Here is a 13,227-nt window from a genome sequence, read left to right as displayed (position 1 = left end):
CACTTGCAACATTGTTGCCAGTGTTCCGCCCAATTTAGGTCAGCCTCGTCACCTCACCTGTTCCATTCCTGCTATCCCTATATAACAAACCCACTTTTCCTTGTTGCTAAACAGTCCCAATATTCCCATGTTAAATTCCCCTTGTCGCTATATCGTTCCAGGTGGATCTGAAAAGTATTGTCACTGCCGGTATATCGTCCTTGGGGAGTCTGTAATGTATTTTCTCAATGTCGCTATATCGCCCCCATACACTAGCAATATGCCCCATTTGCCCATGTGTGTCTAAAAGGCGACTAACAGAAGTAGGAAACAAATGACTCAGCGGTTCGAGTGCTGTACTTGTGGTCAAAAAGGTGCTGGTTCGAATCTGCATTCAGGTCAGCTCTACCTTGGTGTGACCATGGGCAAGACAATTTACTCCAATTACATCGGGACTAAATAAGCTACTGTTGCTGCACCTTAAAACACCAAACTTAACCAAAGTAGATAATCCTGTCACCTTGGGTCGATTCGATCTGACAGTCACATCACCATGTTATTCAGGGCGTAAATTAGCTAGTGATTTCGCAGTTTCGCTTGTGTATTTACGACACCTTGTTGGGTATACATGGCATTGTAAATCTGAATGTTTTACAAGAAATAAGATACGTATTTGATCTGGGATTATTTCTATGTATCAAACTTGAGCAACAAATCTATATTTGTAAAATATCGTTGGTAACTTTTAAGTGGTCACAGTTTAGAATCTTTCCAAAAGGTTGAACAAATTCCAATGATTCTGATTTATGACATCTATCTTTTTGAGGCATGGAATCTTGCAATGTGTGTCTCTATGGACTTAGTAGACCTGTACGACTCCTTTACGGTGATAATGACAATCTGTTTTTAAAGAAACGACACAACGCCGTACAACAATTGACGGATATATGACAAATCAGGCGTACAGCATACAGAAATGAGATAAAATCGACCCCACGGGTTAAAGAATTGAGCACAGATTACTGAAAATGTTTTACACAGACATAGTTTCCGATAATGTGATACTGGTGCTCTTTAAGGTAGGACTCGAGGTTTGTGTGCAAATCGAGATTTTAAAAAGGTACCAAAAATTAAATGGGCGCTCCACAGATAAACTTCTGGCAGAGTGTCAGGCTTAAGGTGAAGTTGTTTAAATTTGCAACATGCACATCGGAAAAAATGTTGACATACCTATATACTACATTTATGTACTGTGGCTAAACCTTTATGTGCTCAAGGAGACTATTTAATTGAAGCCGTGCGACTAAGATTAGTCCCTAACTGTATGAATGGAGGGCTTTGAAGAGAGTGTGAATAGACCCAACGCATACTCAACTTTTCAGTCCGCATCTAATGAGTTGCATAATGTGTGTATGAGTGGGAATTGACCCCTCACGCACTCATACTTATGAAGGCAGCGCAAAGGACGTGCACTGCACGCTGATATATTTTGGTGTCTGGCCGTGGCAACGGGAGAGAGCGCAGAAAGGTCAGGTCCAAGGTCACATGTCGGTGCTTCTAGACTTCATGGTATTTTTGTTCTAAATTTGCCGTCTTACACAATTTGGAAAAAACTGTGCTGTTTTTGTTTGAGAGTTAAGACGAAGAGAGGTACCTAGGGTGACAGCTTTATTGAGATGATTGCCGCCTTGTGCAGCTGGTAATGATGGCCTTTGGATTTTTAGACCACCTTTACTGTTGGATTAAAGTTGGGGTCATTTTATCTGGTGTTATCTATTCGACTGCAGCCTTATGCTGCCGGACCTGATGGTCTTTGGTGTTTAGACCACCTTATAAGTGCTAATTTAGGGCCTTACTTTCCTAGTGGTGGTAATTGGAGTGCCACTTTGCGTGGCGGGGCCTGATGGTCTTGGGTGTCGGACCACCTTATACGATCTAGTTTTCTGGACTATTTGATGTTTTTTGGTGTTCGAGTACCCTTAACAGTATTATAGCTGTCACCTTCGGTTAGAGCGTTACCGAGACCTCAGAGGTGTTGGGTTATTAGTGCACACGCTGGGATATTGGTGGTTGTTAGAGAAGAAGGGGGTGTTCAGAATAAAGTAAGGAATAGTTAAGGCTAAAGAAATATAATGGAAATATAAAATAATGTTTTGTTTTAAACACATTTGGGGAGTTAGGAAGTGCAGCCTGTTATACCCCTGGTGGTTGGTCCAGGCTAAAGACAATAACCACGTCTGAGGGTCATGTCTGTCCTTGCCTCCCTATAATGGGTTCACACTGTGCCCCCCCCCCCACCCCCGGAGTTTCCGTGTGGGTTTTTTCCCCTGTTCTAGTTGCATATATTAAGATATTAGGTCTTGTTTATCCCTTATTATTTGCTGGTCTATATTTATGTTTCGTTCATTTTCCTAGATGGATGAAGCTATTAATATGGTGTTATTTTATTTTCAGGCTAAGTCTTTTTGGTTAAGACAAATATCTTTGCCGAGTATTCGGGACGCCAAGACGTGTCAAAGACATCTGATCTTATTTGTTCCCTAATTTAAAGTTTGTAAGCCTGTCTTCTAGTTATAATAAGTTGCACATACTTTATTTTGATTATTTTCTAGCTTGTGGATACATTTATTTATGTGGTGTTATTTTATTTTCAGGCTAAGTCTGTTTGGTTAAGACAAATATCCTTGCAGTACTAGGGTCGCTAAGACGTGTCAAAGACATCTGATCTTAATGTTCCTTAAATTTAGTTTGTTGGCCTGTCTCCTAGTTATAATTAATTGAATGGTATTTATTTAGAAGGTCATACATCCGGACAACCCAGGGTGCTGCAGTGGTTGATAGGTGCAGGTGCAGCACCAGCCCGCGCTTGGCGGTACACATCCCTACTTGGGCGGTAAACCGTATGTTACCCCCGTACCTAATTCCCCACCCAATTACAGCAAGAGGGGCGTCCGGGGATGAAATGACCAACTGTATTACGGATGGTTTAATTATGATACTTTAGTTTTATATTTTATTGATTGTCTCCTAGTATTTTAGTGGCATCTCATGAAGAATCATTGTAAGTTTTATGTTCCTCTCGTAGCAAAACATTCTTTTGCGAGGTTGAGAAAATGCAAGGTGAAGTTTTAAAATAGCTCACTTTCCGGGGTGGGGGTGGGGTTGGGTTATGAGCATGTGTGTGACTTTGCTACTAATACAGTTCTATGGAAGAAATAGATGAGAATTATTGAAAAGAACTGTTTAGACGCTTCCGACTTAAACGTAGCTTTATGTCAGATCGTAAAGTAATAATACATATGCGGTCTTTATGGTGGCGCTCTACAGATATTGCGTTCTTCTGACAGAGTGACAGGTGTACGACGCAATTTTTTGCATTTGCAATAAGTACAACTGAGATACTGTTGGTATACCTCTATACTACTTCCATGCACCGTGGCTTAAATTTCTTTAAATGTTGTAGTTGTGGAAATCTTGCATAGTCAAAGCATATATCTAATCAAAACAGATGCCTCCTCGAAAATCAGTATGAACGTGTCCAAAGTACACTAGGGAAAACGAATTTTGCCAGAGAAGGTAATACCAAATTCTGAAAATGCAATTAATAAATTAATTACACACACACATATATATATATATATATATATATATATATATATATATATATATATATAAACTAAGAATGGTTATCAGCTCCTAATTTTACTATTTACCTTTGAAGTCCAGGAAATGGAAATAACCAAGCCGAACTATATTTTTTTAAATGTGCACATCTGAAGGCCAAGCTGTATACTCTATAACCCAAATTTCACCCATGAATAATACACCGAACCAAAGGGAATTAAAAGATCTTTTAACAATATCCAAGATATACAGGGTCTAATTTAAGTAACAAAGTATAATCGGCGAGGAAAACCTGGGAAATTTTTATTCTTAAAAAATATAGCCCTATGCAAGTGCGAAACTGTGGAGTACCACCCTAAGTCACACTTAAAATGAATGTGTCCGTGTAATAAATACTGGTATACAAAGTCCAAAATCTTTATGAATTTGAATGGCGAATACAAGATATCGTTCTGAGATGGACATCAACCGTTGAAGAAACAGTACGGATAGCGAGAATCGTTCAAAATCCAATGGATTGTTTTACGCTGTATAGCAAAAGATATATAACACGTACGGAATTCAAAGTTGGAAGACAGCCAATTCTGGAACAAAAAGAAAGTTAAGGATCATTCTGCTGAAAGAACAGCTGACTGTTTTCATTAATACTCTGAAGAACCATGGCAGTTCATTAAAAAATTCCGCTTGTGATAACAATCTACCAATGAAACGACAAATACGTTCTTTATTTCCTTTTCTGTTTGATCATATATCCGCTTAATGTGCCCTTTTAATTGTCTTGAACGAAATGGGTTAAAAGAAAACTTATTGAGATTTGATAGAATAATGGCGCTGTTGAGCAGTATTATTTGTTTTAATATTCGACATTACATTGAATTTGCTATGTCTTGTATTCACAGAAATATCAAATACAAAACTGGTCCGCAAGTAATATAGTTACCACTGTTGAAGTATCCAATACAAAATTGGTCGGTAAGTAATACAGTTACCACTGTTGAAGTATCCAATACAAAATTGGTCTTTAAATAAATACAATTATCGCTGTTAAAGTATCCGTTACAAGACTGATCGGTCAGTAAATACAAGTAACGGTAAGTAAATACAAGTAACACTGTTAAAGTATCCAATACAAGAATGATCGGTAAGTAGATACAAGTAACACTGTTAAAGTATCCAATACAAGACTGATTGGTAAGTAGATACAAGTAACACTGTTAAAGTATCCAATACAAGACTGATCGGTAAGTAGATACAAGTAACACTGTTAAAGTATCCAGTACAAGACTGATCGGTAAGTAGATACAAGTAACACTGTTCAAGTATCCAATACAAGACTGATCGGTAAGTAGATATAAGTAACACTGTTAAAGTATCCAGTACAAGACTGATCGGTAAGTAGATACAAGTAACACTGTTAAAGTATCCAATACAAGACTGATCGGTAAGTAGATACAAGTAACACTGTTAAAGTATCCAAAACAAGACTGATCGGTAAGTAGATACTAGTAACACTGTTAAAGTATCCAGTACAAGACTGATAGTTAAGTAGATAAAATTACCACTGTTAAAGACTCTTGTTTAACAGTATTAAGAAACAAATCTAGGAAAATGCAACAACCGTTATTTAACGAAAGAGAAGAAGAAGAGTGGAATGACTGACATAGTTGCATTAGTTAGAGAAAAGGCTTCATCAGTCAAGAGTGAAAAACGCATGGAATGACTCAGATTATTACATTAGTTTTTTTTTTAAATGCTTCATTAGTCCAGAATGAAAAAGGCTTCGTTCTTTAAGAGTGAGTAAAGGTTTCATTAGTCAATAATACAAAAGGCTTTGTGCTTTAAGAGTAAAAAGAATTAACATGGGCGCCCGCACATTAGGGTAAGGAGGTTACTTGCCCCCCCCCCCCCCCCCCCCCGCCCGCAATTTCACCTCAAAACATGTTTTAGCCTACAACCACAAAACCTAATAGCTCATCACTACATGTATACCAGCAACCCCTGCCCCCACTGAAGATAACTCTTTGGGCGCCCGTGTTCATTAGTCAAGAATGAAAAACGCACGTTATGTAATCGGGACAATGTATTGCCATTCAAAAATGTTTTATAAAATTCAAAATACACAAAGGTATTTTTCGTATCGCAAATATATGACCGAAGAGCAACAATCTGATTTAAAAAACTAAAAAAATACAAATAAAAACAAATGATACATCACATACAATACCATACAGTAATGTGTTCACACTAAAATATAGACTATAAACCTTAAAAATATATACTTTTCTCTTAGGTGTTTTCCTCACGGTGTGACTTTTGCTTTTCAAGACAAGTCGTGAATGCAACATTTTCACGAGTACCGTCTGCCTCGAAGCACTATTTATCAAACAACTGCTTCGTGTTGAAGTCAATATCCCAGTACCACAATTTTCTTTATTACATACCCACTTAAACTTACCTACGTCATCTGGCGTTCGATACAACGGTTCAATCTGTATTTATGTATCACACACCCAGATTGAACACACTTGTCTTCTTTGACATCCGCGCATTGATATTTTTAGATGTAGTGAAACTAACTTTTATAAAGCCTAATTTGCTTTTTAATTTCAATCATACATTAAAGCTACAAATATTTCGAAAGCGTAAAAAGAGGTATACAGTAAATACAAAACCACATTTGTATTTTGTTCCGAGTTGGGAGGAAAGAACTAGTTTGTTATAGCTAATGAATAGGTCTAGGCCTGATCTTTACAACAAATCAAACTCGTCATTTCCACCCACTCAAAACGAAACAATTATGTAGTTTTGTGTAAGTATGTAATACATATAACACCTCATAACGTAATAGCTGGCGTCACAGTCTGTATCTGGACAACTGTAGTGAGTTGCAATTTCGTCACATCGACACAGTTGGAGTTGTTGTCATATGATAAATATAATCAAACATTTGTGCACATTTCAAATGAAATGTTTAAACTTGTTAATAGTTTAAGTATCTTGGTAGAGAGGGCTCACAAAAGAAAGAAAGTATTAAACTCGTTTAATAAATTTAATTCGAAATGAGTGATAATGTACATCCACCTATTTATTTGGATAGTGTACATTATTTGCCACGTGACCTTAAAAAAAACAGAATTTTTGACAAATAGCGCATATTAAATATGTTCTAAATAAAAGAAAACGTGACTCATTGTCAGGAACAATAAATGTCATGAAAAAGATAAATGCACACACACACACACACACACACACACACACACACACTTGTATATCAGTTTTTCTCAGTATCCAGTCTCGACCATGTGGATGACCACGTGCGTAAGTTTTACTGAGTATCGAGTCTCGACCATGTGGATGCACACGTGTTTAACAGTTTTCATAGCACTTTCTTAACTAGCGTAGTGTTTATAGCACGTGACAAACTAAACATCATAGCATATTCATATGTACAAATGCTACTCACAAATCAAACGTGCCTGAAATATTGATTAAAGGGGCTTAGATACTAAGTTATATCAAAATTAGTTTAGATATGCAGCCTCTAGATCTTACTAGAACATGTTCCCACCAATCAGAAATCTGTACGTTTCTAGTAAGACGTTTAGGTCTGGAGTAAATGACCAATCAGAAATCTGTACGTTTCTATTATGACGTTTAGGTCTGGAGTAAATGACCAATCAGAAATCTGTACTTTTCGATTAAGACGTTTAGGTCTGGAGTAAATGACCAATCGGAAATCTGTACGTTTCTAGTAAGACGTTTAGGTCTGGAGCAAATGACCAATCAGAAATCTGTACGTTTCTATTACGACGTTTAGGTCTGGAGTAAATGACCAATCAGATCTCTGTACGTTTCGATTATGACGTTTAGGTCTGGAGTAAATGACCAATCAGAAATAAGACGTTTAGGTCTTGGGTAAATGACCAATCAGAAATCTGAATGTTTCTAGTATGGTGGCGCTCACCAGATAATATGTACTTTTGAGAGAGTGACGTATGTAAGGTGAAGTAGTTCGCATTTAAAACATGCACAGTGGAGAGAATGTTTGCATACCTCTATGCTACATTAATGTAATGTGGATAATATTTCTTTTGGATATTGTACTTCTGGAAATTTTACATGATTTAAGCACACTGCTAACTAAAATGCCTGCTCCCTTGTGTTAAAAAATCAGTCTGAATTAGTCTAAAGTACACCATACATAGCAGCTATTAAAATAGGGAAAATGAATTTTGCCAGACTAGACAATACCAGCTTCTGAAAGTGCAATGAATGAATTACCAAATATATAAAATGTAAAAAAAAGTTATCGGCTCTTTTTTATACAATTTACCTCTGAAGTTCAGGAAGTGAAAATGACCAAGTAGAGCTAGCACTTTTTTGAAATGTGCACATCTGAAGTAAGGCCAAGCTGTATACTCTATAACCCATAGTACACCCATCAATCATACACCAAAATAAAGGGAATTAAAGGTTCTTTGCATTATACCTAAATATACAAGGTCTTTTTTAAATAGCCAGTATAACCAGTGAGGAAAGCCGGGGACATTCTTTTTCTTTAAAATCCTAACCCTTATGCAAAATGCGAAACTGTATAGCGCCACCTAAGACGTTTAGGTCTGGAGTAAATGACCAATCAGAAATCTGTATGTTTCTAGTAAGACGTTTAGGTCTGGAGTAAATCATCAATCAGAAATATGTAGGTTTCTAGTAAGACGTTTAGGTCTGGAGTAAATGACCAATCAGAAATTTGTACATTTCGATTAAGACTTTTAGGTCTGGAATAAATGACCAATCAGAAATCTGTACGTTTCGATTAAGACTTTTAGGTCTGAAGTAAATGACCAGTCAGAAATATGTACGTTTCGATTAAGACTTTTAGGTCTGGAGTAAATGACCAATCAGAAATATGTACGTTTCCATTAAGACTTTTAGGTCTGAAGTAAGTGACCAATCAGAAATATGTACGTTTCGATTAAGACTTTTAGGTCTGGAGTAAATGACGAATCAGAAATATGTACGTTTCGATTAAGACTTTTAGGTCTGGAGCAAGTGACCAATCAGAAAGGTGTACGTTTCGAAAAAGTCTTTTAGATCTGGAGTAAAATGCAGTATTCTAAATGCCGAGTATAGTTTTATGGCAGAGGTTCTGGGTGACCTAATTAAATATGCGTAATATTTACTCATGACCGAGTTCATCCGAGTCATGAACTTTTCATACAAGCATAGGCTTAAGATACATTTTTGGGACAGAAACAAATACACCAAATTAAGTAACACACTAGCGAGTCTAAATGTCAGTTCTCCTCATTCACACGTGTCTTATAATCAAAATCATCCGTCATAGTGATGATATTGGTTAGAGTTTACATAACAAGTCTTATGAATCCGTCTCAGCGATAGAATTTGTTGCCGTTTACATACCACGTCTGATTAATCCGTCCCAGGGATGATATTTGTTAGTTTACATACCACGCCTTATGAATTCGTGCCAGTGATGATACTTATAACAGTTTACATACCAAGTCTGATGAATCGCTCCCAGTGGTGATATTGGTTTGAGTTTACGTAATAAGTCTGATGGACCCATACTCGTGATCAATCGATTACAGTTTACGTAACCGGCCGAGTCATACCAAAGACTTATAAAAATGGTACTAACAGGTGCCTCGCTTGGCGTTCAACATTAAGAGGTTAGTGTTAGGACTGGTAGGCATGGTGTCAGTATAATGTGACTGGGTGGGGACATCATGCTACGTGTCTGCGGCATAATGCCCCAGTGCTAGACATCACTATAAACTGCCACATTGCAGACATTGTAGTGATATGACTGAAAAATTGTTAAAGCTATGTTAAAAATCCCAATTAAACACACACACACACACAGTTTACGTAACAAGTCTGATGAATCCGTCCCAGTGATGGTATTGGTTACAGTTTACATACCAAGTCTGAAATTTAGTCATAAATGCAACCTCCAGGGAAACTCATTTAATATCAGCTTATCTCGCCCATAATGAACGTCTCTTGAAATCTTGATAATATAATCGTTGGAACCAAGCTGGCTCAAAATTTCTCTATGAGCACAGTCTCTTTTGTGGTATAAGTAACAGTTTAAATGACGCACAACCTGTCCGTCGTACGACGCTCAACTGATGCATGGTCACGGCGACACCGAGCTTCTTAGGTCTTGGGCCATGTCAGCTAAATTAACGTGTTCGTTGATTTTTTTTTCTTCTTTCTTTTCAAACAAGCAATGCCTCTACGGCGCCGCCATTTAGTAGCACTTGAAAGAAAGCCAGACAAGTCAGTCATTAACGAGCACGCTAAATGGTGAGCATTACATATGAAAAAGCGTACATTTGAGTGATGCGGATTACGTATGAAAAAGCGTACATTTGAGTGATGAGCATTACGTATGAAAAGGCGTACATTTGAGTGATGCGCATTACGTATGAAAATGCGTACATGTGAGTGATGCGCATTACGTATGAAAAAGCATACATTTGAGTGGTGCGCATTACGTATGAAAATGCGTACATTTGAGTGATGCACATTACGGATGAAAAAGCGTACATCTGAGTCATGCGCATTACGGATGAAAAGGCGTACATTTGAGTGATGCGCATTACGGATGAAAAAGCGTACATCTGAGTCATGCGCATTACGGATGAAAAGGCGTACATTTGAGTGATGCGCATTACGGATGAAAAGGCGTACATCTGAGAAATATACTGAAGCTGTAGCGCGGATTACACAACTAAAATGAGGTCTGTCTCATAAAATATTGCGCTTCATGTAAATGACAACATGAGGTACTTTTGCAGGGTAAAAATCGAGGTATTTAGAATGAGATATGACTGATCCTATAGCAAGAGAACTTCAAGTTCGTGTGTACGATGTGATAAATGTCCGTAAAAATATATTCTATTAAAATCAATAAGTTACAGACATATTCATGCATTTATAATTAACTTATCGCCATGGAATAGCTACGTCAACTCATCATATGCCATGATATGTGAACCAACTTGACACAAATATATACTAGTTAAGACGCTTAGTATATACTTAACCTTTATTACTGGTATAGGTATTCGGTATATACGGAACCTTTAATACTGGTATAGGTATTTGGTATAGACAGAAACTTTCATACTAGTATTGATGTTTGGTATAGACCGAACCTTTCATACGAGTATGTAGATGTTAAGTATATATTGAACCTTTCATACTAATAAAGACGCTAAGTATATTACCAAACCTTTCATACTAGTACAGACGCTAAGTATGTCCCGAATCATTCATACTTGTATTGACGCTAAGTAAATACTTAAACTTTCATCAAAATTGGTTGAAAAGTAATAAATTTATTCTCGTATGAATCTGTATATTTTACACAGCGTCAGTCAGTTAGGTGACAGATATAGACCAGAATATCAGTCAAACTTACCATTATGCCTTTCATAAAGTAATACCTAATACTTCGTCTAGCGATATTATTGGTCTGCAGCACATGTTGGACTCAGACTATCATTCAGGACTGGCCAGTGGGCCATGGGCATAGGCAAGTGATGGACTAACATTCAACGATAGGACTGGCCAGTGGGTCATGGGTATAGGCATGTTGAACTAACATTCAGCGATAGTATTGGCCAGTAGGCCATGGGTATAGGCACGTTGAACTAACATTCAGCGATAGTACTGGCCAGTAGGCCATGGGTATTGGCATGTGTTGGACTTGGACTAACGTTCAGCGAAATGTTAATTATTCCACTTTTCAACTGGGTTAAATTTGCTTTTCTAAAGGCTCACAACATGAACAAAATATTGCTGTACAATTTTGTCGTAATTGACAATGATCCTAATTCAGTATTCACACTTGTTCCCAATGCATTTAACTGCGTAACGATTTTCTTTGTTTAATTATGCGCCGTGGTGGGTGACGTCAGCACTGTTTAACACAAATGTTCTATTTTATATAAGAATTTAAATAATGATTTTCTTAACATCGGATAAAGGTTCAATCATGTTTGCACCCCGAAAGAATCAGAAAGAAAACTAGTAGCACTGAAAACAGAGATATTCAATGCAGGCCTCAAGGTCATACAAGTTTTAAAACTGCGTCAAACGCAAAGCTGGCATCAAGGTCATACAAGTTTTAAAACTGCGTGATACTCGAAGCTGGCATCACGGTCATGCAAGTTTTAAAACTGCGTGATACACAAAGCTGGCATCAAGGTCATACAAGTTCAAAAACTGCATGATACTCAAAGCTGGCCTAACGATCAAACAAGTTTTAAAACTGAAGCTGTAACACAAACTCTGAGTTTCAAATCAGTGGAATATTCTCTGAAAGGAAGATTCCACATAAAGTACTAGTTTAGCTAAGCGATGTCAAACTTTTAGGCAAAGTAACGTCAATGTTTGATCTGTCTTTGTTTTCTTTTCTTTTAAAAAATAAGGGTACCTCATCACCATTTTTGTCTCTCTGCTCTGAAATCGAACCGGCACAAGCTTTCGCAGTCAAACTTCTACAATCTAAAATTGTTTTGCGAACGTTATGTAGTAGGTTGTGACTTTAGATGTAACTAAGATATCAATTTGAAATCAAACTGTCCCATGATTCTGAGGTCTTTTGTCACGCAATGATGTGTGCTATGCATCATAAAGGTCTTTTGTCCAGTAAAACACACAACTGTATGTACCATCCGTCCTAGAAATCTTGTGTCCAATAAAGAACAATTAAATCTACCATTCGTCCCAAATACCTTTTGTCCAATAAAGCAGTCACATGTATCATGCTTCCTAAAGGCGGGAAAATGTATTGCAACCGTGATCATCTGATGCGAAGTGCTCACTGCCCAGAATGATTAAATATAGGATGTACAAAGGCCGGATTAAAGTTGTAAGTAGCTCTGGAGCAATTTCAGAATACCCCTCCCCAAAACCATCAGAAAATTGTTGTGCCCCCATCCCCTCTCCCTCTGTTTCGCCTTTAATCCGGCCTTGGATGTATAGCACCAAAATCTTTAAGGAACACATCGTGATAGCTCTCTCTCCCTCCCCCCGCCCCCCCCCCCCCCCCCCGGCAGTGAATATAACATCAATCAAGTTCATAAGTATTAAAATATAAATCAATGACATTCTGAAATTATTGCTCATCTGCAAAATAACATATCATATATTTGATTTTCCTACTGTTTATGCATTGTTACTTATACATGACTAAAACTCTAGCAATGAATGTAGCGTCATGAACACAATGAACAACTGAAGCGCATGCGTGGGGCTGTAGCCTTGTCATCAGCCTAAAGTACTAGTCTTTCACCATGATCGTCACTTCTGTGCTCCATATAACGCTTGACCTCGCCTAAGAATGGTTCAAAGTTTGAATGAATTTTGTGTTCATCGGACTATATTCCATTTGACTATTGCTTTGTCCCTAGAATTCCTGCATCTCAGATGAAAGAGAGAGCAATCGTATCGTAGCGCTTCATTCAGCCTTGCTTGTTTCCCCTTGGCCACCGGTTTCAATTACAATATCGCCTGCCTGAAGAAAACAAAACAGTTAAATTAGTCAAGAGCACACGTAAGCAGACACAGGGAGAGGGTGGCATGGTA

The 13,227-nt window shown here is 37.6% G+C and overlaps 1 protein-coding gene across 2 annotated transcripts in view; it reads right to left on the bottom strand.

The window, feature by feature from the left end:
* Positions 1-3,904: 3,904 nt before the first annotated feature.
* Positions 3,905-13,227, bottom strand: part of LOC149788531 (uncharacterized) — an 85,076-nt gene continuing 75,753 nt past the window's right edge. The window contains exon 4 of one of the 2 annotated variants that reach the window (XM_089974545.1): positions 3,905-4,187. In XM_089974545.1, coding sequence (XP_089830671.1) covers positions 4,068-4,187 — 120 coding nt within the window. In that variant the 3' untranslated portion in view covers positions 3,905-4,067. Of the gene's footprint in view, positions 4,188-12,681; positions 13,157-13,227 lie in introns of those variants that run through there. The other variant, XM_089974546.1, reaches the window with a different exon arrangement.

Source organism: Sinohyriopsis cumingii, chromosome 11, assembly GCF_028554795.1.
Source record: "Sinohyriopsis cumingii isolate HCF-2022 chromosome 11, ASM2855479v2, whole genome shotgun sequence".
NCBI lineage: Eukaryota > Metazoa > Mollusca > Bivalvia > Unionida > Unionidae > Sinohyriopsis > Sinohyriopsis cumingii.
The sequence above is the reverse complement of the archived record's forward strand: the minus strand, read 5'-3'. Positions and strand labels throughout refer to the sequence as shown.